Below are 26,914 nucleotides of genomic sequence, written 5' to 3' on the forward strand. Positions count from 1 at the left end.
GAGGGACTGTGTCTGTTTTACTCCCAACTGTATTCCAGTGCCTGGAATACAGAAAGGGGGGATAGATGGTGATGGAAGGAGACTTGACTTGGGGTGATGAGCACACAATACAATATACAGATAATGTATTATAGATTATACACCCGAAAACTGTATAATTTTATTAACCAGTGGAAACCCAATACATTTAATAAAAAGGAGAAAATAGAAAGCACTCAATACACGTTGGAATAAATAAATAATAAATAAATAAATTAATTAATTTTTAAAAAGTATAGAAGGGGAAAGAACAGGTCTCTTAAAATCGGACGAACTGGCCTGCGGTCCAGAGAGACCCGGGTTCGGTTCCCGCTAAGGGCACGTACTTCGGTTGCAGTTTGTCCCCGGCCCTGGTTGGTCGTGCGGGTGGCAGCCACTCGATGTGTGCCTTCACATCGATGTCTCTCTCTCTCTCTCTCTTCCTCTCTCTCCCTCCGGCTCTATCTGAACAAAAAATGGAAAAATGTCCTCGGGTGAGGATTAAAAAAAAAAAAAAATCGGACGAACCATATGAACTCTGCATGGCCCTTTAAAACCTGCATGCCAGTTATTACAGAGATATGCTCTGAGAAAACAAGCACTAAATGCATTTACCAACTCCTGGATTCACTGTCATAGTAACTGTCAACTATGTGCTTTATAACAGTCTTTTCATGGAAATTGTAATTTTTTTTCAAAAACCAATATGGCATGTTCACAACACGGCAAACTGTTAAATCTGGTTCTGCCTGAGAATGGGATTGGGAGGGGAGGGAAGGGATTTTGGTTTTTACTCTGTACAATTTGGTATTGTTTGATTTTTTGCCAAAAATTAGGAGCACATATTACCATTGAATTTATTTTCCCCAAATTAAACAATTGTTTTAAAAAGTCAAGGGTTGGGCGATTATTGACTCGATTATTTTTAATATGCTACTCTACAAAAATGCATTTGGATAATTTGCATAGTTGTTTATAATACAACTTTCTGTCTGATAGTTAGCTATTTGGGATTGAAGTGGGAGTATTTAGCTTCAAATATTTGCTCTATTCTTTTCTTCTGTCCCTTTTAAATATGGCCCGAGAACATCCCTTACATTATTGATTTACTGGAGAAGTCACACTAAACGGATATCAAAGCTTTGTGAAAAGGGGGTGAGGTGGGGGAATTGGGTAGATATTGTTGAAAAGTAAAAAGTTACAACTAGTAGATAAATAAGTTCTGGAGATCTAATGCACAGCATAGTGGTCATAGTTAACAATATTGCATTATAAATTTCAAAGTTGCTAAGAGACAAGATCTTAACTGTTTTCAACACAAGAAAGAAATGATAGGTGATATACGATAGAGGTATTAATTAACTGTAGTGATCATATTGTAATATATTACTTACACAATGCTATATATTAATTATATCGCAACTGAAATAAGAAGCTGTGAGGTAGAGTGAAGAGCACTGGCTTTGAAGTCAAACAGTCCACAGTCTGAATCCGGACACTGCCATTTAATGATGCCGTGATGTTATAAAAGTTAGTCTCTCTGAGCTTCAGTTTACTCCTCTTTAAAATGTGCTAATTAGTACCTTCCTCACAAAACTGTTGTAAAGAACAAATGTGAGTGGGGCTAGGCAGAGAGTAAATGCCAACTTTCTTCTCCACTTTATTCGTAAAACAAATATGTGCTGAGAAAATATGTGCCAGATATCACTTTATACACTGGGGATACACTGGTGCACAAAGCCAAAATGGTCCTTGCCCTCATGGAGGTAGAGTATAGCGGGGGAGACAGACATTATATCGAATTATTTAGAGAAAGAGGTGTGAGAAGTACCGTGAAGAAGAACCACAGGGTGCTATAAGAAAGTATCACAGGACTATCTAAATTGTTGGCTTTACTTTCGATGTGGAAAGGTGGGTACCCTCTTTGGGAAGTGACAATTAAATTGAGTAAGTTTTGACCAGTCAAAAAGAACCATGTATTTTTTTTAAATTTGAAGCATTTTTTTTTCCTTCCCCTTGAAGGTAGGAAAGCATAGGAAAGTGTGTGTGTAGAAAAAATGAAAGGAGAATTGTCCACTGGCTTACGTCAATAGTAAATACCACTTTTAAACTTTACACACAGAAACTTATCTCAAAATTCTTCTGTAATGAGCTCATAGGAATTTGCTTAACTTAACGTCTGTAGTATCATAACACGTACTATCAAGATGTCAGATAAGCTCTGGCTGGTGTGACAGTTTTTAGAGCATTGACCCCTGCACCGAAGGGGTTCCAGGTTGTATTCCTGGTAAAGGGCACTTACATAGATTATAGGTTCAGGGTGCATGCAGCAGGCAACCAATAGATGTGTGTTTCCCTCTCTCTCCCCCTCACTCCCTCCCTTCAACTCTCTTTAAATAAAAAAAAAAAAGCAGCCCTGGCTGGTTTGGCTCAGTGGTTGGAGCATAGGCCTGCAGACCAAAGAGTCCCGGGTTCAGTACTCTCTAGGGGCACATACCAAAAAAAAAAAATCAATGGAAAAAATATCCTCGAGTCAGGCAGGATTAACAACAACAAAAAAATATGTCAGATAAAATATATATACAATTAAAATATTTATATTATAAATATATAAACAAAATATATAATGTATTTTATTATATGTAATATTTTGTAGAAAAAACCTTGCTTGAATGTTTAAATTTTTTCAGTAAACTTTAAGTTTTCTTTATAATGCATCAATACCATGAAACTTGCAATAATAAAACTGTCCTTACACAATCGAGCCTTCATTTTTGTCATTCCACTGAAGACCTCACCAATATGTGATTCATTGCTAAGTAATGCCTTAAATCTCAATGTCTATTTTTTTGTGTGTGTGTGTGAACTGCCTGCTTAAGGTATTTAATGAACTCAAAAGGAAAAGAATAGTCCGACTGGTGATGTAACTCAGGACATTCAGGTATGCTTCACTAATAATCCTGCATTACTCCTGGTCCAGAGGAACTCTTTAAAGCAAACAAACAAAAAAAAAAGTTTTGTGTCTGTATACACACCCAGTAAAGCCTAAATGATCTCCAAGATCCCAGAATTGACCTAACTTCCCAAGGGTTAATTTTAGCATTGATCCATGACTTCACTAAACTTCAGGTTCCCTCTCCCCTTCATTATCTCCAGTGCACCACTAAAGGAGCCCATCTATTCTTTGAATTTTCTATCTGTCAATCTTGCATCACCCAAACCTGGATTAATGTGGCAGCCTCTCAGTTGGTCTCCCTAGCTTTAGGCCTTACCCACATAATCTACCCTTCCTATTATCCCAATTATTCATTATTTTCTATTTTATTCCCATATACAGCATTAAGTTCCTGAAATTTTTTCTGAACATTAGCAATATATTTATTCAGTTAATACTCTCAATAATCCTATGATACAGGTAAAATTGTCATTCTCATGTACAGGTGAGGGCCCTGAGGCTCAGGAGAGATGAACCATTCAAGGTCACACAGTTAGTAAATGGTAGAACTGGGATTTAAATTCAGGCAGCCTAGTTCCAGAATCTATGTTTTTTTTTTAAATCCTCACCAAGGACACTTTTCCATTTATCTTCAGATAGAGTGGAGGGAGGAGGAGAGAGAAAGAGAGAAACATCGATGCAAGAGAGACACATTGACTGGTTGTCTCCTGCACAACCCCGACCAGGACGGGGGACCGAACCACAACCGAGGTACATGCCCTTGACCGGAATTGAACCCAACACTCTTTGGTCCACAGACTGACGCTCCAACCACTGAGCCAAACTGGCCAGGGCCAGAGTCTATGTTTTTAACCACTATTCTGTACTGCTGCTCTCAGTATAATGAGTCACCCTCCTGCTGCTCTGGCCTTAATGGTCTTCTTTTCTTCAAATTCCTTCACCACATAGACTCTATACCACTTTTTTAATTGCCTTTTATGTAATTGTTTTATGCTAATTGACTTGGATAATCCAACCTGTGTGTAAAGTCCTCAAGAAAAACCACGTCTTATCTGAGTTCTGTAGCCCTGAGGATGCCTAAGCACAGAACTATGTACCGATGTCTGAGATGTTAACAAACTTCCAGGGATCGAAATACTTAATGATGGCCTTTATCACTTTTATTATAAGTTTCACCCTCATGATTTGGTTAAGCCAGTATATGCTATTATAGGAAACGTATTCAGCGTAGTTAAAACGACTCAAGAATCAAAGTTCAAATTTTTTTGAAGCACAGTTTTTTTTAAAACTGACTCAAGGAATATTTTAATTTATCAATTCAAATTCCTCAAAGTCTGCCATTTTTTAATTTCTTATTGAAGTATTTTACAAAAAAGGAGAAGATAATAGGAAAATTAAAAGCTAATTAAGTTTTGTTACTAACTTGCTGATTCCAATTCTGATATTTTTTTGTGTGATTTAGTACATGATTTAGAGCCGAAAGACTTAAATCTTAGTCCTGCCTCTAAGTCTTTACAAGTTATATAACTTTGAGGTTATTTAATTTCTTCAAGCCCTGTCTCCCTCACCTCACCCAATCCTGCTTTCTCATCTATAAATTGGGGATGATATTTGCCTTACTTCAAAATGGTTTTGAGGATCAAAGAGGTTAATAAGTCTGAAAGTAATTTTTTTTCTGGAACTAATGATTCTATTTTATTTTTATTTTTTATTTTTAAACTCTCAAGCACTGTACAAATGTAGGTGTTATTATTATTCATTGTATCATTACCTGATCACAAAGAAAAGCTAGTTTAGATTTTAGATTAGCTTCTAATCTAAACTCTGTGATCTGGGTGAAGACATTTACTTCTCCGAACCTCATTCTCTCCTTTTGTAAAATTTTTTTAACACTTTGTGAGTTAATGATCTTAATTTCCTTCATATCCTGTTGGCAAATAACTAATAATCTGATACTAAAAAAATCTGAAGTGTTACTAAATTTTTGCAATCCAAATGATTACCATGCCATGAAGTAAGTTATTTTATATCATTGCCTTGTTTTGCTGCTTAGTAGTTTACAACTCTTTTGCATGAATAAATGATTTGAATTACTCCTGTGTTCTGCACTTATAAATGATGATAGATAAAATGCTATGCGCATGTTACCTTGTATAGAAAAAATAAATTGCTTTCTTTGCATTATTCAAAAATAAACTGAAAGAAGCATATTTTAAGGAACTCTTGAAGTAAATAAAATAATTTTTCACCAGGAGCAGAATATTTTTTCTGTGCTCAGAACTAAATCTCAAAAAGTATATATACTCCAATTAATTATCACTCTACTCCATTAATAATAACATAACACTTCTTACAAATTATAAATGTTTATATCTGTGAATGTGTACATGGACACATATTATTTTAAGTTTTCTGCCAATGGAAAACTTTAAGACAGAAGTTTTTAAGACACAGTAAACCAAAAAAGAGAATGTTTGATTCATAAGAAAGAGAAGGAGAATATAGAAGTTTGGAGATTAGACTGAAGAAACAGAAAGAGCATTCATTCATACAATATTTATTGATCACCTACTATGTGCCAGGCAGATCCATCAGGCACTGAGGAGACAAAGATGAATAAGATAAATCTCTGCTCTCAGAGATTTCAGTATTGTTAGAGAGACAAGCATACATACATAAATACATGTGTAAACACACACACATGGATACACAGATGACACATACATACAAAAACAAATCAATGTAAGTGCTGTGCTAGAGGTATGCAGAGGGTGCCATAGCAGCAGGGCAAAATAAACGTCTGTTTTAATCTGAAGGGGCAAGCAAAGCTTTTTGGAGAAGGTGACAATCTGACCTGAGCTATAGGTGAGAAATGTGAGTTATTCATGTGAAAGGAGAATGGGGTGTATTCTGGGTAGTGGAAGAAGCTTTTATGACAGTCTGGAGATAACAAAAAGCAAGGAGAATTCCAGAGATCTGCAGCTTGGTCACTGTTTAAGAGTATGAAGGAAGGAGAAGCAATCAATGAAGGTGAAGGGGTAGGCAGGAGCCAGGTTTCAACAGAACTTGGTACAGCTTGGCTAAGGAGTTAGGCTTGTGCTAATTAATTGAGAGCCATCAAAGGAGAACATGTTAAGTTTTATGTTTTTTGTGAAAAAATATTTACAGTGTTTATTATTTTTTCTTAATTATTGGTTCATGTTTTTAAAGTTGCTGGGTTTTTTTCTGTATACTCCAAGGACAATTTTGGGAAATAAACAAAAACATAGATGAAACTCCATTAAAATGTTTTTGGGGACTGACCCCATTCTTTGCTAACAGGAGGAATGTCTTTGCCTCTACAAACTGCATGTAGGTTCAAGGGGCACGGGTCAGTGAATTTCCTGACATTGTGTGCAAGACTGAATGTGCACATCTGCACTGTTTAGGGAGAGCATTCATAGTTTTATGTTTTAGAGATAATTATAATAAAAAAGGGAGACAAAATTAGTTGAGAGGTTGTTACTTTAATCTGTATTTTGAAAAAAAAAATGAGGCTCTGAAACCTAGCTATGAAAGTAGGGAAGAAAAAGGAACACATTCAATAATTATTTGGGAGGTAGAAGTGACTTGGTAACTGACTATATGTGAGGATAGGTGAGAGGGTATTATATAGGAAGACACCTAGGTTTTGGGTTTTTGTGAATGGATGGATGAGAGAGCAGTTCAATGAAACGTCACATATAGGGAGGGGAAGGAGCAGGTGGGGAGGCAAAACTGAGTTCACACCTAAAAAAATTGAGGTATCTTTGAAATTTCCATGCAGAGATGTTCACTTTGCAGTTGGACATCTGGGCTGGACATATATTTATGCTTACTTACAGAGAGATGGTAACTGAGGACACAATCACAGTGAGGCTACTAGACTAAGTACAAAAAGTGAGAGTATCAGAAGCCCAATGATAGAATCCTAAAAAGTACTAATGTATATGAACTAAATTTAAGAAGAACACCTGAAAAAAAAAAATTGTCTATAGAGATATGGGGAAAATCAAGAAGATAGTGATGTCACAGAGGCCAGGGGAGCAGAGAGTTTCCTGTGTCAAGGGCTCCAAATGTTCACAGTAGATCAAGATTGAAAGGTGGCCCTGGCCGGTTTGGATCAGCGGTTAGAGTGTTGGCCTGCGGTCCAGAGAGACCAGGTTCGGTTCCCGCTAAGGGCACGTACCTCGGTTGCAGTTTGTCCCTGGCCCTGGTTGGGTCCTGTGGGTGGCAACCACTCCATGTTTTCCCTTTCACGTCGATGTTTCTCTCTCTCTCTCTCCTCTCTCTCTCTCTCTCTCTTTCTCTCTCTCTCTCTCTCCCTCCCTCTCTATCTGAACAAAAAGTGGAAAAATGTTCTTGGGTGAGGACAAAAAAAAAAAAAGATGGAAAGGTACCCACTGGATTCAGCAACAAGTAGGTTATATATAACCTTATTGAGTACAGTCTCAATTCCAGTCGAATGAGGGGAATGAAATGTAGGCTAGGGAGTGAATAAGAAGTGAAGGAATAGAAGCAATGATTGAATGGTACTCTTCCAACTAGCTGTGCTATGAAGAAGAAGAGGGGAATAGTGATGACTGAGGGACAATGAGCTTTATCTTCAAAATATACTCCACGTTAAACCACTTTTCTCTAACTCCACTACTGCCTCTCTGGTCTGAGTTATCAACATCTCCATTTAGTTACTGTAATAGATTTCTCCCCCCTGCCCCTCCAGCTTCTTTCAAGGGGTTCTCTTTGTCTTTGGTTTTCTGCAATTTGAATGTGATATACCTAGAGGTAGAATGTTTGGTATTTATCCTCCTAACTGCTCTCTGAGATTCCTGATTAGTGGTTTGTTGTTGCTATGAAACAAAGTTTATTCACCTGGTGCTAGCAGAGCCAAGCACTAGACATGGAAAATTGCAATGGAGAACTATCAGCTATTTTATTGATGATCAGCGCCATCCAGGTGAATGGGAAGCTAATTCTCTAAAAGCCTGACTCCCTAGTGCCACGTAGGTTGCAGATTATACAGGGCAAAATCACAAGGCACCATGGAATAGGGGTTAAGGGTTGTGCTGAGAGCTGGTTGATAGGAGGTGAAACAGAGACAGTCAATTATTTCTTCAGGTCTTAAGTCCAGTTCTGAGGTCAGTTCCAGTGTCCCTCTGTCTCATTTCCTGGGATGGTAGCCCAAAGGATTGTTCCACCTTAGGCTTGGACTCAGGAACTGAAACATAACCTAGGTCAAGATGTTCTCAGAGGGCTGTACCATGTGACCATAAGTCAGGTCCAGGCTACTGGCTTGTGCTGCCTCAGGTACTGCTGATTATCCAGAGGCAAGGCTACGTCTCTGAGGGCTATAAGGAGAGAGAGAATTTCTAGAGCTAGAATTTAAAGCTAAATTTAATCAAATTCATGAGTACCCTCGGTTTTAGTGTCTGCCATTAATTTGAGAAAATATTCAGCCATTATTACTTCAACTATTTCTTCTTTTTCTAGTATTCCCATTACACATGTGTTATACCTTTTGTAATTGTCCCATAGTTCTTTAGTATTCTGTTCTGGGTTTTTTATTCTTTTTATCACTTTGCATTTCAATTTGGAAAGGTTTTACCGATATATTTTCCAGCTCAGATTCCTCAGCCATGTTCAGTCTGCTAACAAGCCCATTAAAGGTGTTCAGTTCTGTTACAGTGTTTGCTTTCTAGAGTTTCAAGTTGACACTTTGTTAGAGTGTCCATCTCTCTGGCTACGTTACCCATATAATCTATTTTTTCATGTTGTCCACTTTTTCCATTTGAAACTTTAGCATGTTAATAATGATCTTAAAAAATTCCCATCTAATAATTCCAAAAATCTCTGCTATATCTGAGTCTGGTTCAGATGTATTGTTTGTCTTTCAGACTGTTTTTCTCTTGCCTTTTAGCATGCTTTCTATTTTTTTGTTGAAAACCAGATATGATTTATCAGGTAGGAGGAACTAAAGTAGATAGACTCTTCATGTGAGACATTGTGTATTTGGAATTAGGTTATATTTACTGTTTGCAGTGGTTTTGGCATCAGCAGCTGAAATGTACTAGTGTCCTTCTTTTGGCCTCCCCTATTGTCTTTGGATTTTCCTAGAAGCTCCTTAAATAGAATCTGTCAGTTTCAATCCACTGTTATACCACAGGCCTTTTGGTGTAGCACTAAGGTATTGAAGAGGGGTAGTGTTCTGTAATCTTACTAGATGTCATTTTGTTAGTGGTCCTGAGTCCTTGAACTGTGACCTTCGGAAGCATTTCTTAGCCTGTTTCACCCCTCATACCTGAAAAAGGAAGACTAGAGGGGCCGGGAGTTCTCATTGCTTTTCCCCCAAGTTAGATAAGGCTGCGGTAATGCATGTAGTTTTCTCTGAGGGCAGGCCTTTGTTACTGAGAACACAGCACCCTCAGCATTTCAAACTGATTACTTTCCTCTGATCATATTTCAGTAAGGTTACGTTTCCTCTCCCCTGCCCCTAAATGAGGGATTTTCCATTAATCTTCATCATGAGTACCTCGTGGATAAAATTAAAGCATGCTCCACCCCACCCCTCAGACTGGAACCCAGGTTTTTTTTTTTTTTAATTCTCCATCTGGTCCATGTACAGCCTCCAGCAATTATTCAATTATCACATAAGTGTTCCTAACAAGTATTGCCTCCAGCAGCTTCTGTTCCACGCAAGTTTATCTGGACTGTTATTCTCTATGTTCACCTGTCTCTCCAGTTTTGGGGGCAGTGGCTTGTCCTATGACTTCAATTCTCTGGTTGGTTTAAGAACAATCACTGATCTTCAGTTTGCTCAGCTCTTATCCTTGCTGTAAGGATGGCAGTGACAACTTCTTAAGCTCTTGCCATGTTGGAGTTGAATGCAGAGGGATGTAATAGCTTTCTACTGTCCCCCTGCTTCTATCCTCTCCCATTGCAGTATTTTTTCCACACTGTGGCCAATGTGATCCTTTTAAAATATGTCATATAGCCCTGACCAATTTTGCTCAGTGGTTAGAGTGTCAGTCTGCAGACCAAAAGGTCTTGGGTTCAATTCCTTGTCAAGGACATATACCTGAGTTGCAGTTTTGTTCCCTAGTCCCACTCCGGGTTGTGTAGGAGGCAACTGATCTATGTGTCTCTCTCACATTGATGTCTCTCTTTTTCCCTCTCTCCCTTCCTCCCACTCGATCTAAAAGTCAATGGAAAAATATCCTCCCTTGAGGATTAACAAAAAACAAATACAACAACAACAAATCATATAGTGACACCCTGCTCTCCTTGCCCAGATTGCCCTTCCTTAATTCCTTCAAGTCTCTACTCAAATATCATCTGCCTTCATGAAGCTTACTATCTAGTTGAGGGAGAGAGAACTAATCAAAAAATAAAAATAAAATTTAAAAATGTATAGAATGTCAGATGGCTATAAGTGTTACATAGAAAAATAAAGCAGGGAAGGAGATTTAGGAAAGTTAGGGTTGTGGAGGTGATGTAAACTGAAGTAAAATAGGGTGGCTAGGGAAGGCCTCACTTAAAAGTTGTCTTTGAGCAGAAACCTGAAAGAGTGATAGAATGACACATTTGGATATCTGGAGTTGGAGCATTCCAGGCTGAGGAAACAAGTATGTAACCCCAAAGAACAAGAGCACTGAGCATATTTATTGATGGGGATAATCCAATGGAGAACCAAAATTTCTAATGCAAAAGAGAGAGAATTTGTTGAGTCAAGTCCTTACGTAAGCAAGGGGTGATAAAAACCGATGTATGGAGGATAGCAGGGTGGAGGTGGGCAAAGGAGGGGAAAATGGGGATATTTGTAATAGTGTCAACAATAAATATGTTACAAAAAGAATCATTGTATGAATTATGATCACAATTTAAATTGTTATTGTTGCCCTGACTGGTTTGGCTCAGCAGTTGGAGCATCGGCCTGCAGACCAGAGAGTCCCAGGTTCGGTTCCCGCTAAGGACATGTTACCTCGATTACAGTTTGTCCCCAGCCCCAGTTAGGGTCCTGTAGGTGGCAACCGGTCGATGTGTGTCTCTCTCATGTTGATGCTTCTCTCTCTCTCTCTTCCTCCTACTCTATCTGAAGATGAATGCAAAAATCTCCTTCAGTGAGGATAAAAAAAAAAATTGTTATTGTTACTCTTATAATTATGTTCATTCCTTCCAGTACAACTGTTCAAATGCCCTTTGGCTTGCCTAATTCACATGAATTTGTTTCTACTATTTCGTGTGTAATTTTCTAGCTCTTTGCTAACACCATTGCAGCTCACTTTTCTTTTTGATAAATTATAGCTTAGAGAACAGAATGGAGTCTTAAATCCTGCCAAGGAATAGGGGCTCCTCACTGTATGGGATGATGTTTTGAAAAGCAGAGGAGCCTAGAATTTATGATAAAAGCTACTCCTTTAATAGCTTCTACCACATACCAAGCACTGTTTTAAACATTTTGCATGTATTGACTCATTTCATTGTCACAATAACCCAGTGAGGTCAACCCTAGTGTTATTCCTATTTTACATATTTGGGAAACTAAGATACTGAGTGAATAAATTGGGGAGCCAAGTTGTAAACACTTACTGTTGGGCTTTGGAGTCTATGCACTTAACTCCACCACAGTATTCTTCCTGTCTTCTGAACAAGAATTCATTCAAGGTCCTGGTGAAAATCTCGAAGTTTATTAAGCTTAGTTTTGTCGCCAAAGAAAGGAAAGCAAGCAAAGTTCCTTATTACAATGTCTAAGCATATCCTCATACATCTCAGAAGGACCTCAGATTAATTTCACTTTCTTATGGCTCATTATTTATGAATTTGACTTTGTCTATAAACAAGTAAAGAAAAGTCAACATGCTTTTCTGAAAGTAAAAGATCTGACTTTAATTTATGTTAAACTTGTTATATGCTTTCTATGAGGAACCCCAACTCCTTTTTCAAAATAAAATTTTTACTGAAGATTACATTTATAAAAATACATAAATCATAAGTGCATAGTTTGATAAATTTTGACAAAGTGAACACACCCATGTAACTAGTACCCAGATAAAGAGCCAGAACGTTACCAGCATCCCAAGAATCCCTTTAGCAATCTCTCAGTCACTACTCTTCTACAGATAATCACTATTAGTTTTATATGTTTTTTTTCTTTTTTTAAATTAATTTATTTTTGTTACAGATGATTCTCCTTTTTTTCCCACTGATTCCCCCCTACTCCTCCCTCCCCGCCCTGTCCACAGCTTTATTGTCCATGTCCATTGTTCATGCAAACATGCATATAAGTTCTGTGGTTTATCTCTCCCCCATAACCCTCTTTTCTGGGGATTATCAGTCTGTACCCCACTTCCACATCTCTGGGACTACCCCATTCCTCAGACAGTTATGTTCATTATATTCCACAAATAAGTGAGATCATATGATACTTGTCTTTCACTGTTTGCCTTGTTTTGCTTAAGATAATACTTTCCAGGTTCCTCTATGTCATCTCAAGGAATAAGAGATCTTTCTTTCTTACAGCTGTATAGTACTCCATTGTGTATATGTACCACATTTTTTTTTTTTATCTATTCATCTACTGATGGACACTTGGGCTGTTTCCAGATCTTAGCTATTGTAAATAGTGCCGTTACAAACATGGGGGTACATATATTCTTTCTCATTGGTGTTTCAGGCTTCTTAGGGTATATTCCTAGAAGTGGGATCACTGGATCAAATGGCAATTCAATTTTTAATTTTTTGAGGTAACACCATATTGTTTTCCATAGTGGCTGCACCAGTCTGCATTGCCACCAGCAGTGTACTAGAGTCCCCTTTTCTCCACACCCTGGCCAACACTTGTTGTTGGATGATTTGTTGATGGCGGCCATTCTGACAGGTGTGAGGTGATACCTCATTGTTGTTTTAATTTGCATCTCTCTGATGATTAGTGATGATGAGCATTTCTTTATCTGTCTCTTGGCCATTTGTATGTCCTGTTTGGAGAGATGTCTATTTAGTTCCTCTGCCCACTTTTTAATTGGGTTCTTTGTCTTCCTTTTGTTCAGGTGTATGAGCACTTTATATATTTTGGAAATTAACCTCTTATCTGATGTATCATTAGCAATGATATTCTCCCATACAGTGAGTTGCCTTTCCATTTTGATGGTTGTTTTCTTTTGATGTACAGAAGCTTGTTAGTTTGATACAGTCCCATGTGTTCATTTTTTCCTTTGTTTCTGTTGCCTTAGGTGATGTATCAGTGAAAATTCTGCTGCGTATGATGTCTGAAATTTTGTTGCCTACATTTTCTTCTAGAATTCTTATGGATTCATGGGTCACATTTAGGTCATATCCATTTTGGGTTTTTTTTTGTGTGTGTATGGTGTAAGTTGATGGTCCAGTTTCATTTTTTTGCATGTAGCTGTCCAATTTTCCCAACAACATTTATTAAAGAGGCTGTCTTGAGTCCTGTGTATGCTCTTGCCACCTTTGTCAAATATTAATTGAGCATATTGCCTTGGGTCCATTTCTAGGTTCTCTGTTCTGTTCCACTGGTCTATATGCCAATTCTTGTGCCAGTACCAGGCTGTTTTGATTACCGTGGCTTTGTAGTATAACCTGATATCTGGTATTGTGATCCCACCTGCTTTGTCCTTCTTTTTCAAGATTGCTGTTGCTATTTGGCGTCTTTTTTTGTTCCATATGATCTTTTGAAGTATTTATTCTAGATCGGTGAAATATGTAATTGGTATTTCGATGAGAATTGCATTGAATCTATAGATTGCTTTGGGTAGTATGAACATTTTAATGATGTTAATTCTTCCAATCCATGAACAAGGTATGTGCTTTCACTTTTTTATATCTTCCTCTATTTCTTTTTCAATGCCCTGTAGTTTTCTGTGAATAGGTCCTTTACTTCTTTGGTTAAGTTTATTCCTAGGTATTTTTATTTTTTTGCTGCGATGATAAATGGGATTGTTTTTCAGTTTCTCTTTCTGTGAGTTCATCATTGGTGTATAAAAATGCCATCAATTTCTTGATGTTAATTTTGTATCCTGCTACTTTGCCAAATTCATGTATTAAGTCTAGTAGATTTTTGATGGAGTCTTTAGGGTTTTCTATGTATAATATCATGTCATCTGTAAATAATGACAGTTTCACTTTCTCTTTTCCAATTTGGATTCCTTTTATTTTTTCTTCCTGTTTGATTGCTGTGGCTAAGACTTCCAGTACTATGTTACATTAGAGTGGTGAAAGTGGGCATCCCTGTCTTGTTCCTGTTCTTAAGGGAAATGCTTTTAGTTTCTGCCCATTGAATATGATATTGGCTGTAGGTCTTTCATGTATGGCCTTTATTATGTTGAGGTATTATCCCTCTATTCCCACATTGCTGAGTGTTTTTATTAGAAATGGATGCTGTATTTTGTCGAATGCTTTTTCAGCATCTATTGATATGATCATGTGGTTTTTATTCTTCATTTTGCTTATGTGGTGTATCACATTTATTGATTTGTGAATATTGTACCAGCCATGCATCCCTGGGATGAATCCCACTTGTTCATGGTGAATAATTTTTTTGATGTATTGCTGGATCCAATTTGCTAGTATTTTGTTCAGGATTTTGGCATCTATGTTCATCAGAGATATTGGCCTGTAGTTTTCTTTCTTTGTAGTGACTTTCTCTGGTTTTTGAATTAGAATCATGCTGGCCTCATAAAAAGAGTTTGGAAGTCTTTCTTCTTCTTGAATTTTTTGAAGTAGTTTGAGGAGAATGGGTGTTAGTTCTTTTTTGAATGTTTGGTCAAACTCCCCCATGAAGCCATCCGGGCCTGGGCTTTTGTTTGCTGGGAGAGTCTGGATTACATCTTCAATTTCCTTAGTTGTTATTGGTTCGTTCAAGTTTTCTATCTCTTCCTGGTTCACTATTGGGACACTGTGTTTCTAGAAATTTGTCCATTTAGCTTAGATTGTCGAATTCGTTGCCATATAATTTTTCATAGTAGCTATTAATGATGGTTTGTATTTCTGTGGTGTTAGTTGTTACTTCTCCTCTTTCATTTCTGACTTTGTGTATTTGGGTTCTCTTTCTTTGTTTCTTGGTGAGTCTAGCGAAGTGTTCATTAATCTTGTTTATCTTTTCGAAAAACCAGCTCTTTGTTTCATTGGTCCTTTGAATTTTTTTTTTTTTTTTTTTTTGGTCTCTATGTCATATATTTCTGCTCTGATATTCTATTTCCTTCCTTCTACTCACTCTGGGGTTTTCTTGTTGTTTGCTTTCTAATTCTTTAAATTGTGAGGTTAGAGAGTATATTAGAAATTTTACTTGTTTCTTGAGGTAGGCCTGTAGTGCTATGAACTTCCCTCTCAGAACTGCTTTCACTGCATCCCATAGATTTTGTGTTGTTGTGTGCTCATTTTCATTGGTCTCCAGGACATTTTTAATTTCTTCATTGATCTCCATGGTAACCCATTCATTGATTAATAACATACTATTTAGCCTCCATGTGTTCCAATGTCTTTGCATGTTTTCGTTGCAATTGCTTTCTAGTTTCATGCCATTGTGATCTGAGAAGATGCTTGATATTATTTCCATTTTCTTAAACTTGTAGAGATTTAATTTGTGTCCTATCATGTGGTCTATCTTTGAGAATGTCCCATGTGCACTAGAGAAGAATGTGAATTCTGTAGTTTGGGGTGTAATTCTCTGTAGATAGCTATTAAATCCATTTGGTCTAGTGATTTGTTTAGAGTCTCTGTTTCCTTGCTAATTTTTTTGTCTAGAGGATCTAACCAGTGGTGTCAATGGGGTGTTAAAGTCCCCTGCTATGATTGTATTGCTGTCGATTTTTCCTTTGAATTCCTCCAGAAGATTTTTAATATATTTTGGTGCTCCTATATTGGGTGCATATATATTTATCAAGGTTATATATTCCTGTTGGATAGATCCTTTCAATATTATGTAGTGGCCTTCTTTGTCTGTAGTCATGGCCTTTATTTTGAAATCTGTTTCATCAGATATGAGTATAGCTACCACAGCTTTTTTTTCCTTCTGTTTGCTTAGAAGATTTTTTTCCATCCCTTCACTTTCAACCTATGTGAGTCTTGTGATGTGAGGTGGGTCTCTTGTAAACAACATATAGATGAGTCATGCTTTCTTATCCAATCAGCTCCTCTGTGTCTTTTTATTGGAGCATTCAGACCATTTACATTATTGTGATAATTAGTATGTACTTATTTATTGCCATTTTTGGTTAGTTTGGTTATATTTTTCTTCCTATTTCTTCTACTAATTGCAGTAGTCCTTTTAACATTTCTTGCAGTGCTAGTTTGGTGCTAATATATTCCCTTAGCCTTTTTTTTTTTTTTGTCTGGGAAGCTCTTTATTTGACCTTCTGTTTTGAATGATAGCCTTGCTAGGTAGAGCAGTCTTGGATTCAGATCCTTGTTTTTCATGACCTTGATTACTTCATGCCATTCCCTTCTGGCCTGTAGTGTTTCTTGTGAGAAGTCAGCTGAGAGCCTTATGGGGTTTCATTTGTAGGTAACCTATTGCTTATCTCTTGCTGCTTTTAGGATTCTCTCTTTGTCTTTAATTTTTGGCATTTTGATTACTATATGTCTTGGTGTGGGCCTGTTTGGGTTCTTCTTACTTGGGGCTCTCTGTACTTCTTGAACTTGAATGCCTTTTTCCTTCACCAAATTAGGTAAGTTTTCAGTCACTATTTTTTCGAATATATTCTCTAACCGTTGCTCATTTTCTTCTTCTTCGGGGACTCCTATGATGTGAATATTATTACGTTTCCAGTTGTCCCACATTTCTCTCAATCTGTCTTCCTGTTTTTTAATTGCTTTTTTCTTTTAGTTTTCTGATTGCTTGAGTTTTTCTACCCTGTCTTCTATTTCACTGATCCGGTCCTCTTCTTCCTCTACTCTGCTGTTTAGACTTTCCAATGTGTTCTTTATTTCTAATATGTCATTCTTAATTTCCTCTTGGTGTTTTTTAATTTTCAATTGGTTGATTTTCAGCATCTCTATGTCCTTACTCATGCTGTTGAGCTTCCTCAAGATCACGGCTCTGAATTCTAGCTCTGTTAATTTGCCTAACTGCTCCATGTTTATCTCATTTTCGGTAGAGGTCTCTTGTTCTTTCATTTGGCTTTTGTTTGTGTTTTTCACCATTTTGGCTATAACAGTGGGCTTTGGAGTCTGCCAAATTTTCTCTGTGGGTGTTGGTGTTCTGCTGTTTGTGGTTCCTTCTTCTGGGTTTGGATGAGTGAGGGAGGACACATGTTAAACACCACTGTCAAGTCTTACTTTCCTGGTTAGAGTTGCCAGCTCAGGAATGGTAGTTATCCTCTAGCTTTTTGCCTGGAAGCTATCAACAGTGGTTACTTGAAGAGTTTTAGGTTGTCAGTTGATTGAAAAACCCCCTCAGGTGCTCAGCATAAGGGGATTTCCCGAGGGTGGGGCAGATACTGGTGGTTAATGAGCCTCAATTTGCATTTCAATGGCCCACTGGGTGGGGTTGAATCTCTGAGGGAGGGGCTGCTGCCTCTCTCCAGAGCCCTGGGAAGGAGCAAGATGGCCACCGTCCTGCACGCCTGGAACTCAGCAAAAGCTCTGAGTCCCCTCCAAATCTCAAGTGTCCCCACACAGTTCCAGTCCAGTCCACCCTCCCTCTGTCGGAGCCCAAGGTGAGTGCCTGTGGCTATTTTAGCCTCTGTCCTGGCTCTGCACTGTAGTGCCGCTTGTGAGTTTAAACTGAGGGCACTCTCACAGCTAAGGCCGCTGCTGTCTGTGGGCTCCCAGCCCCCCTCTCGTGCCTTCGAAAGCCTACCAGGATCGAGTCAGTGTTCCTGGTTATATGATCCTTGCAAGGTGCTTTTCTGTTTATTTTTCCCGTCAATTTGTCTGTGTTTTAGTTGTAATTCTAGTTTGGTCCTAGGAGACGATCTCTGTTGCTTCCATTCACTCTGGTGCCATTTTGGAATCTCCCCCAATCTATAAATTCTGAACCCAGACAAAGATTCATCTCAAAAGCAGAGAGTTAGACTTTTATCTACTCTCTGTGTTCATAACTCTTTGTGTCTTATTTCTTACTAAACACTCAAATAAAAACTTGGTTTGCATGGTAATAGAAACAAAAAATTCCTATTTTTTAAGAAAGGGTATATGTATTCTCACGCTATTATACTAATAACATTAAGTACATCTTTTACTGCTATAGCTATTGTGAAATAAATATATTTTTAAATGAAAGAATTATTGGAAACAAATAAATTGTACTGGGTCAAGATGAGTCAGGTAGATTAAAAGTTATCAGTTTCAACAGGTGGCAGGAAGGGTCAACCTGAAACCCTCATGAAACTGTCATTTTATTGGATGTCAGAAAGAACGAGCGGAGAATAAAGTACGATAATGGATAAATTACAGGTAGGAAACGACATAAAATATAGTTGTCAGTAGGTAGATTCTGAGTTACACAGGGGATACAATGTTAACAAATTATAAAGATTACCTAGATGGAAATATATATGGTAGGTAATATTAGCAATATGTGAACTGACATCTGACAAATGTGGACTTAAGGAAAGAAGGGGGTGGGCAGAAAACATGAATGAATATGAGGGAGAATCCTAATGAAAGCCTGGTGCCCCAGCTGGAGTACATCTGTGTCTGTTGCACTGCCTAAAATTTTTTCCCCATCTACTCTTTATTTTTCTTCCTGGCAAATCTCCTTACTTCTGTTTCTCTTTCTGCCTTCTTTCACTTCCTTTTTTATCACTCTATCTTCATCTCTTCTCTTTTCCAGTGATACTCAATGATATCTTCAGATTATTGCTTAGCAGTCCTGATAGCTATACGGTCAGAGATCTCTGATTTTTTTTATACACATATGGAAATAATTTATTTCGTTTCTGTGAGCACATTAGATATGAGCTACTTTTTATTTTTTTAAACATTGCATTTATTGGTGTGATATTGGTTAACAAAATTATACAGGTTTCAGGTGTACAATTCTACAACACATCATCTGTACATTGTATTATATGTTCATCATCCCAAAACCAGTCTCTATCCATCACCATTTGTGCCCCCCGTACCTTCCTCCATCTCTCCCTACCCTCCCTTCCCCTAGCAATCACCACACTTTTATCCATGTTGAGTTTCTTTCTCTCTCTCTTTTTTTATGTTCAATTCCTCCACATCCCCTATCCAGCCCTTTTCCAACAGCTATAAGCTCTCTCTTTATCTATGAGTTTGTCTATATTTTGCTTGTTAGTTCATTTTGTTCACTAGGTTTCACATATGAGTGAAATCATATGATACTTGTCTTTCTCTGACTGCCTTATTTCACTTAGTATAATGCTCTGCAGGTCCAGAAAAAGGAACCCTGGTGTGCTGTTGGTGGGAATGCAGATTGGTGGTGCAGCCACTGTGAAAAACAGTAGGAAGTTTCCTCAAAAAATTTAGAATGGAACTGCCTTATGACCCAACGATTCCACTTCTGGGAATATATCTGAAGAAGCTCCAAATAGTAATTCAAAAGACTATATGCACACCTATGTTCACTGCACATTATTTACAATAGCCAAGATTTGGAAGCAGCCCAAGTGCCCATCAGTAGATGAGTGGATAAGAAATCAGTGCTACATTTACATAACAGAATACTGCTCAGCCATAAAAAAAAAAAAGGGAAGCCTTATCCTTTGCAACAGCAGGGAGGTCTCTTATTTTGAACAAGAGTGAAAATTGCATTCATAGCATAAGGTGTGAGTTTTTGGCAAATAGTAAAACATTATGAAACCTAGTACAATGACAAACACATAGTTCTTGTAAGTAACAAATAGTTATGACTAAACGTAAGCAGCATACAATTTGTAGACAAGTTATGTATGTTCTATATAAAGGAACTGTAGATATGGAGAACCAACAAGTGTACAATCAAAAAGTTAATCAATAATTTATATAGACTGGAAAGAAAAAGTTCAAAGTTCATGACCACTTATTCCCTATATAAACAAGTCAAACATCTCTGTTGGATAATTATCTCTCATAATTGCCCTTGTCAGGACTGCTTGTGTTTCTTGCCTCATTTTCACTATGCAGGATTACCTGATTACATGGACCCAAATTCTGTTCATCTCCTGCTGTTTTCTGACTGTCCATTGTGCACAACGTAAGAAAATTTTAAATGGCTTTATTTCTATAGGTTGGATATGTAAAGACTTAATTAGATTTTCATTAGGGAGGCAATCAAGGCCATGGGAGGCAGCCTAAAGGACTAGACAGTATCTCAAGCAAAATTTTTTTGTTAAAAATTTACAAACCCGAAAGTATCTGATTTCTTAAAGGTCTTTATTTTTAGAAGGGATAAGTTGTTTTTTCTTGAAGCTATCATATTTGTCCCTGATCTCTGAGATAAATATAAAAAAGTCTATGAACTACCAACTAAAATTTTTACTTGTGTTGATATTAGTGATTGTTTTAGACTATGTACATTTAAGAGCATTTTATTTTTTATACTATTTAAAGGTTGTACTTAATTTTTCAGAAAATGTTCTCTCTGCAATATGTTCAAATCACATCTGTCTATAATATATAGCCTAAAATGCTTGCCAAGCCAAGAAGTACAATTCTTTTTCAAAACACTGCCTATTGAAAACAGATGTGATTTAAATTTCTCTAAGCAGCACCATTAAACCCACTAATTCTGGTGAGGGATGTTTGCAATGTTGGGTAGTTAGATGGTCAGTGGACTATTTTGTTCAACTAAAGCTGTTTCCATATTCCAAGAATAGAGTGATCCAAATTGTACTGTATTGTGTTTCTACTTTAAAATGCTATTATGTTTTCTGATGTCACCCTTTATTTATTTTTTTATTCAAATATGTGTATGTGGCAAAACGGTGTGTCATGTTTTACATTAGGAAAAAATATGCTTTCTAAACACAGTTTTCTTCTGGCTTCTGTAGGCCTGATCTTGTCAGAGACCTATTACTTTCTTGCCAGCCACCTCTAACTCCAAACACATACTCAGAGGCCTGGGACTCAGACAATCTGAAATCTCACTCTGTAGACTCTCTTTGTGTTTAAGCAGGCAGAGAGTCAAAAGAGTTCTGCTTTACTTGTAATTACAGTTTCTGCGCCTATTAATAGGTCCTGTAACTCCTAATAAAATTTCCTACTCACTAATTTTCATACTCTAGAAAACCTTTGCTTAGCTCACAGTGCATACTTCAGCCATATCATTGGCAGCATGACTCTCCACGACGATAGCCTTACAAATATAAAAAACTTATTAAGGGTTGAGGCTGAGGTCCTACTACCCCAAGTGGCCTTCTGTAGGGTGAATAATTTGTCTGTGTCGACCAGGACACTTTGAGATTAAAGAGAGAAGTATTAATAAATAATCCAGGGCAACAGGCATAAACCGGAACTATTATAGAAAACTAGGGTTATGTTGACCCTGTCTTTTGATAGATCATGTTTTTCTTCCCTTAGCCAAAGATATTTGCACGTTTTGTCCAAAAGAATTATATTTTAAATGTTAGATGTCCTTTGGCCTATAGTACTGTATATTGATTGTTTTTAAAGCCATGTTGTGAAACCTATCAGTTCACAATAATAAATGAAACCATGTTTCTTGTTCATCTTGATTTTTGGAGACTGGTACTTGAACACATGATATTTGAACATTCTCAAAGTACCACAAAGTCATTTTTATTTTCATAGTTTAAGATTCTTTAGCAGAAATAGTTTTCTAACATGCAGAACTTCTCACATGTGTATTAACCGTTTGAAGCATTTGTATTATATTGTTGAGGGATGTTTGAATGTTGTCATTTACAGCCAACTGTACATCTGTGACTGACTTTGATGATTGTCCAGGGAATATAAGAGATTTCTGTCCAGAGAATATTGTTTGTGCATGCAAAGATGGAGAGCCTTTTTGCAAGTAAGTGGTTATACATACTGTAAAAGCAGAGTAAGCACAATATATTGTGAGTAATAATTCACTTTGTTTGTATTTGTTTACTATAATCCACAGATGCAATGCTTGTTTTAAAACAATATTTTAATCAGAATGTTTTCTACACATATAACAGTTGTTGATTCCCTAAAATATTTTAATCTACTGTTTTAAAAACAATATATACAATTTAAAAGATTAACTGAGAGAATATGTTTTAACTTTAATAGATTAGCACCATTGAAAACTGCTTTAGTCAAATAGACTTTTTACAGATAACTTATGCATTCATAAATAAACTGTTTTACTGTTCTAAAAAATAAAAATAAAAACGTGTCTCATGTGATGCAATGACAAAAATCCAGAGTTGTTATGTATGAATTAAATTTTGTAATTTAAGAAATAATTTAAATCACTATGACCAACCTCTTTGCTTCCAGGTTTACTTTTTATAAATGAGCATTTTTTTGTCATAGATACATTTTTCTTTTAAAAGTTAGGCAGGTTTTTGTCTTTGTTCTAACCATAAACACTAGAGTAGTTTAGTCAAAAATTGGAAGAGGACCTAAGAAAAAATATAACATAAAAATAAGAAAGAGTGTGTATGCGAGAAAAAGGTTTTCCAAGGTCCATGCCTCTGGAATTGAATTTTGGAAACTGATAATAAGAAAATCAGGTGTAGGCAAAGGGACCAATATAGGCAAAGGCAATGAGGTTTGAAAGAATTTTGTGTTTGTAAAACTGCAAATGGTTTTCACGTCATGCTTTTGACATACTGATAGCATTTGCAGTTCCTCAAGTGCACTGTTTGCTCTCTCACTTTTGACTGTTCATATGCTATAACCTCTTTGTTACTCTTCCTTCACCTTTCCGCCTCTCACCACAGCTCTCCTTCCATTGATACATTCCTACTCAATCTTCAAGACAAAGCTCCATCATACTGCTAAGATGACACTTCAATCATTCTATAGCAATTTCTTTGAATGTAGAGTATATGTTTTCTTTTTGAGAGTACCACAGAAACCAGGATTTAGACTTATTCATCTCCAACACCTAGCACAACACCTGTCATATAGAAGGTGTTTTGCAATTATTTGTTGAGTGAATAAGTCACTCAATGAGAGTGATTGCTCAATAGTGCAAAATAGCCCTGACCGGTTTGGGTCGGCAGTTGGAGCATCGGCCTGTGCACAGAGTCCCGGCTTCGGTTCCCGCTGGAGAACGTACCAAAAAAAAAAAAAAAAAAAAGGTGGAAAATATTGGAAGAATATTCAAGAAGATGAAAAGTGGGGGAAAAAAGGCATTGGATTTAGCATTTAGGAGTTGTTGGTGCTAACTTTTGAGAATATTATTCCAAGATTGAGATGAGAATAGAAGCCAGATTGCAAAATTAATCCAAAGAGTAGAGAGTAAATGTAATGCAGCAATGACAAAATTATCATTTGACAATTTAAAGTTATTTGTAAACTCATAGTTTGAGAAATTTAAGAAGCATCTAATCAACATTTTGATGAAAAGCTAATTACATTTGTTTTATCTTTGTAATCCTTATTATAATTTTTTGCCTCATTTGTTTTACAAGTCTTTACAAGTGTTTATTGCCACATTACATTAACATTGCCTCTTTTGAAAATTTCATCCACCAAGTTGATTCAAACAAGTTCTTTCAACTTATTTTATTGATGGGGTTCAATGTGGGACATAATTATAATTGGCCTAGACATGCTATATATATGATATGTCACATTCTTTGAATGTCTACCTGGTGACAAGTGATCATTTTTATTAATATATTTAGCACTACATGGTTTGGATCAGTTATTCTGACATTGTGAATCAGAGTTAGGCACTAACAAATCAGAATTGAACATATGAAACTAAATGATATAATAATAATTTTAAAATTCTTTAAAAAATTTAATGGCATTGCTGAAACTCTCTAAGGACACGCATACCATCACCATCACCCACAGCACTACAGGCAGGTATTACCACCCCCCCATACGCACACAAATATTTCATTCATATGAAAAAATGAAGAAAGAAAAAAACAAATTTAAAATGTTTAAAGACAACCTAAATAAAATTGGCCAAACTAAGAGCAGATGCCTGATATCTTTTTAAAATAATTTCAGTTATGTTTATTTTTATATTTTTTTCTTAAAATATTTTCTTAATTATTATTTCTATAGTTTTTTATTGATATTTTTAGAGAGAGCGGAAGTGAGAGAGAGATAGAAAAATCGATGAGAGAGAGAGACCCATGCGCTGCCTCCTGCACGCCCCCTACCGGGGATCAATCCTAAAACCCAGGCATGTACTCTGGGAATCACACCAGGACTTCTAAATCCATGGGATGATGCTCAATCCACTAAACTGCACCAGCTGGGCAATTATTTCTATAGTTTTTAAAAACCATATTTTACATTGTTACAAACAGAATACAGATTCAAGATTTTAGATATTTTTTAAAAATTCAACTAACTCTGACCCTGGCCGGTTTGGCTCAGCCGTTAGAGCGTCGTCCCATGGACCAGAGTCCTGGGTTCGTTCCCGCTAAGGGCACGTACCTCGGTTGTGGTTTGTCCCCTGCCCCTCTTGGGGTTGTGTGGATGGCAACTAGTCAATGTGTCTCTCTCACATTGATGTTTCTCTCTCTCTCTTCTTTCCTCTATCTCTCCTGCTCTATCTGAAGATAAATGCAAAAATGTCCTCGGGTGAGGATAAATAAATAAGTAAATAAAAATTCAACTAACTCTGACCTGCTACCTCTTCACTGTCATCAAAATGAGAATCAATACTGCAATAGATCTAAACAAGATTCACATTTTTTTTTATTGAGGTATAATTAGTGTACAAAAATTACACACATTTAATGCATACAACTTGATGAGTTTGGGCATATGCATACACAAGTGACAATATTACCACATCCAAGACACTAAACATCCATCACGTCTGTTTGTGGTATATTTTTTCTTTCTTTCCTTCTTTCCTTCTTTTCTTCTTTCTTTCTTTCTTTCTTTCTTTCTTTCTTTCTTTCTTTCTTTCTTTCTTTCTTTCCTTCCTTCCTTCCTTCCTTCCTTCTTTCTTTCTTTCTTTCTTTCTTTCTTTCTTTCTTTCTTTCTTTCTTTCTTTCTTTCTTTCCTCCCTTATCTCTCTCTCTCTCTCTCTCTCCCCCCCTCCCTCCCTCCCTTTTTCTTTCTTTCTTCTTCCTCTTTTTTTTGGTAAAAACACTTAATATGAGATCTATTCTCTTAACATACTTTAAAGTGCACAATTTCATATTAACTATAGGTACTATGTTGTACAACTGATCTCTAGAACTTATTCATCATGCTTAACAGAAATTTTATACCATTGAAAAACAATTCCCCATTCCCCTCTCCTCCCAGCCTCTGACAACCTCCATTCTATTGTTTGCTTCTAGGAGTCTGACTATCTTTATTTGGAACAGTTGATGTATATTTCAACCAATGATCACATTTGTCATATACTTACTAGTTATTGACCCAGTGATCCCACTTCTAGAAATATATCCCAAGAAGCCTGAAACACTAATCAGAAAGAATATATGCTCTATGTTCAGAGCAGTGCTACTTACAATAGCTAAGATCTGGAAACAGCCCAAGTGCCCATTACTAGATGAGTGGATAAAAAAGCTGTGGTATATTTACACAATGGAGTATTATGCACCTGTGAAAAAGAAAGTTATCTTACCCTTTCGACAGCATGGATGGATGTGGAGAGTATTATGCTAAGCAAAATAAGCCAGAGAAAGACAAGTACCGCATGGCCTCACTTATTTGTGGAGTAGAATGAACAAAGTAACCTGATGAACACAATAGATCCAGAGACATGAAAGTAGGGAAGAGACTGACAAACCTCAGTGGGAAGGAGGGTGAGGGGGTGAGAAAAGATAAACCAAAGAACTTATATGCATATATGCGTAAGCAATGGATACAGGCAACAGTATGGTGAAGGTGGGGTGGGGGAAGCGGGGAAGACAGTGTCAATGAGGGAAAAAAGAAGGGATATCTGTAACACTTTTAACAATAAAGAGAAAAAAAAATTTAGATTACATTTAGAATGTATCCTTACTTCAAGGTTTTATTTCTTATTGATGATAGAAAGAAAAATATTTCCATACCTCCCAGGAATGCTAGAAGAATTAAGTAAGATAAAATATTTGAAATTCCAGCCCCGGCTGGTGTGGCTCAGTGGATTGAACATCAACCCATGGACTCAGAGGTCCTGGCTTGATTCCCAGTCAGGGCACATGCCTGGGTTACTGGGGCTTGATCCCAAGTAGGGGGAGTGCAGGAGACAGCCAATAGATGTTTCTCTCTCACATTGATATTTTTCTCTTTCTCTCTTTATAAAAATCAATAAAAATATATTTTAAAATATTGAAAATTCCTCGCATAATAACTGGCTCAGAGAGGTGTTCCCAAAAGTTAGTTCTTTTCTTCTCCCTAACCTCTATGATGTGAAGTCCAATAGTCACTTCTCAATCTTCATCTTCATTTACCTTTCAGCAGCATTTAACATAGTGAATCACTTTCTCCTCTTTGAATTTTCACTTGACTTCCAGTATACCCCTCTCTCTGTTTTTACTTTTTTCTTCTGCCTCACTATCCACTTTTAAATTACCTTTACTAGTCTCTTCTCTTGTCCCCCACTTACTTAATTTCAGACTTAATTTTCCAGTGTCCCAGGACTTAGTCCATAGTCCTCGTTAGCTATACTTCCTCCACTGGCGATCTCATCCAGTTTCATATCTTTAAATACCATACAAACTGGGAAAATTCGTAACTCCAACTTCAGAGATATAACTGCCTATTCAACATTTCCACTTGGATATCTAATACCTATTTCAAAATTAACAAGTACAAAACTGAACTCCACAACTCCCATCACCACCACCCCAAACATGTTCTGTCTATAGTCTTTCCCATCTTAGTTGAAGG

The 26,914-nt window shown here is 36.9% G+C and overlaps 1 protein-coding gene across 1 annotated transcript in view; it reads left to right on the top strand.

The window, feature by feature from the left end:
• The first annotated feature begins 18,388 nt into the window (after window positions 1-18,388).
• Window positions 18,389-26,914, top strand: part of LOC118636089 — an 87,030-nt gene continuing 78,504 nt past the window's right edge. Inside the window, exons 1-3 of the mRNA XM_036271142.1 lie at window positions 18,389-18,403; window positions 20,081-20,150; window positions 21,824-21,929. Coding sequence (XP_036127035.1) covers window positions 18,389-18,403; window positions 20,081-20,150; window positions 21,824-21,929 — 191 coding nt within the window. The remainder of the gene's footprint in view (window positions 18,404-20,080; window positions 20,151-21,823; window positions 21,930-26,914) is intronic.

This window comes from Molossus molossus, unplaced genomic scaffold (assembly GCF_014108415.1).
Source record: "Molossus molossus isolate mMolMol1 unplaced genomic scaffold, mMolMol1.p scaffold_m16_p_2, whole genome shotgun sequence".
NCBI lineage: Eukaryota > Metazoa > Chordata > Mammalia > Chiroptera > Molossidae > Molossus > Molossus molossus.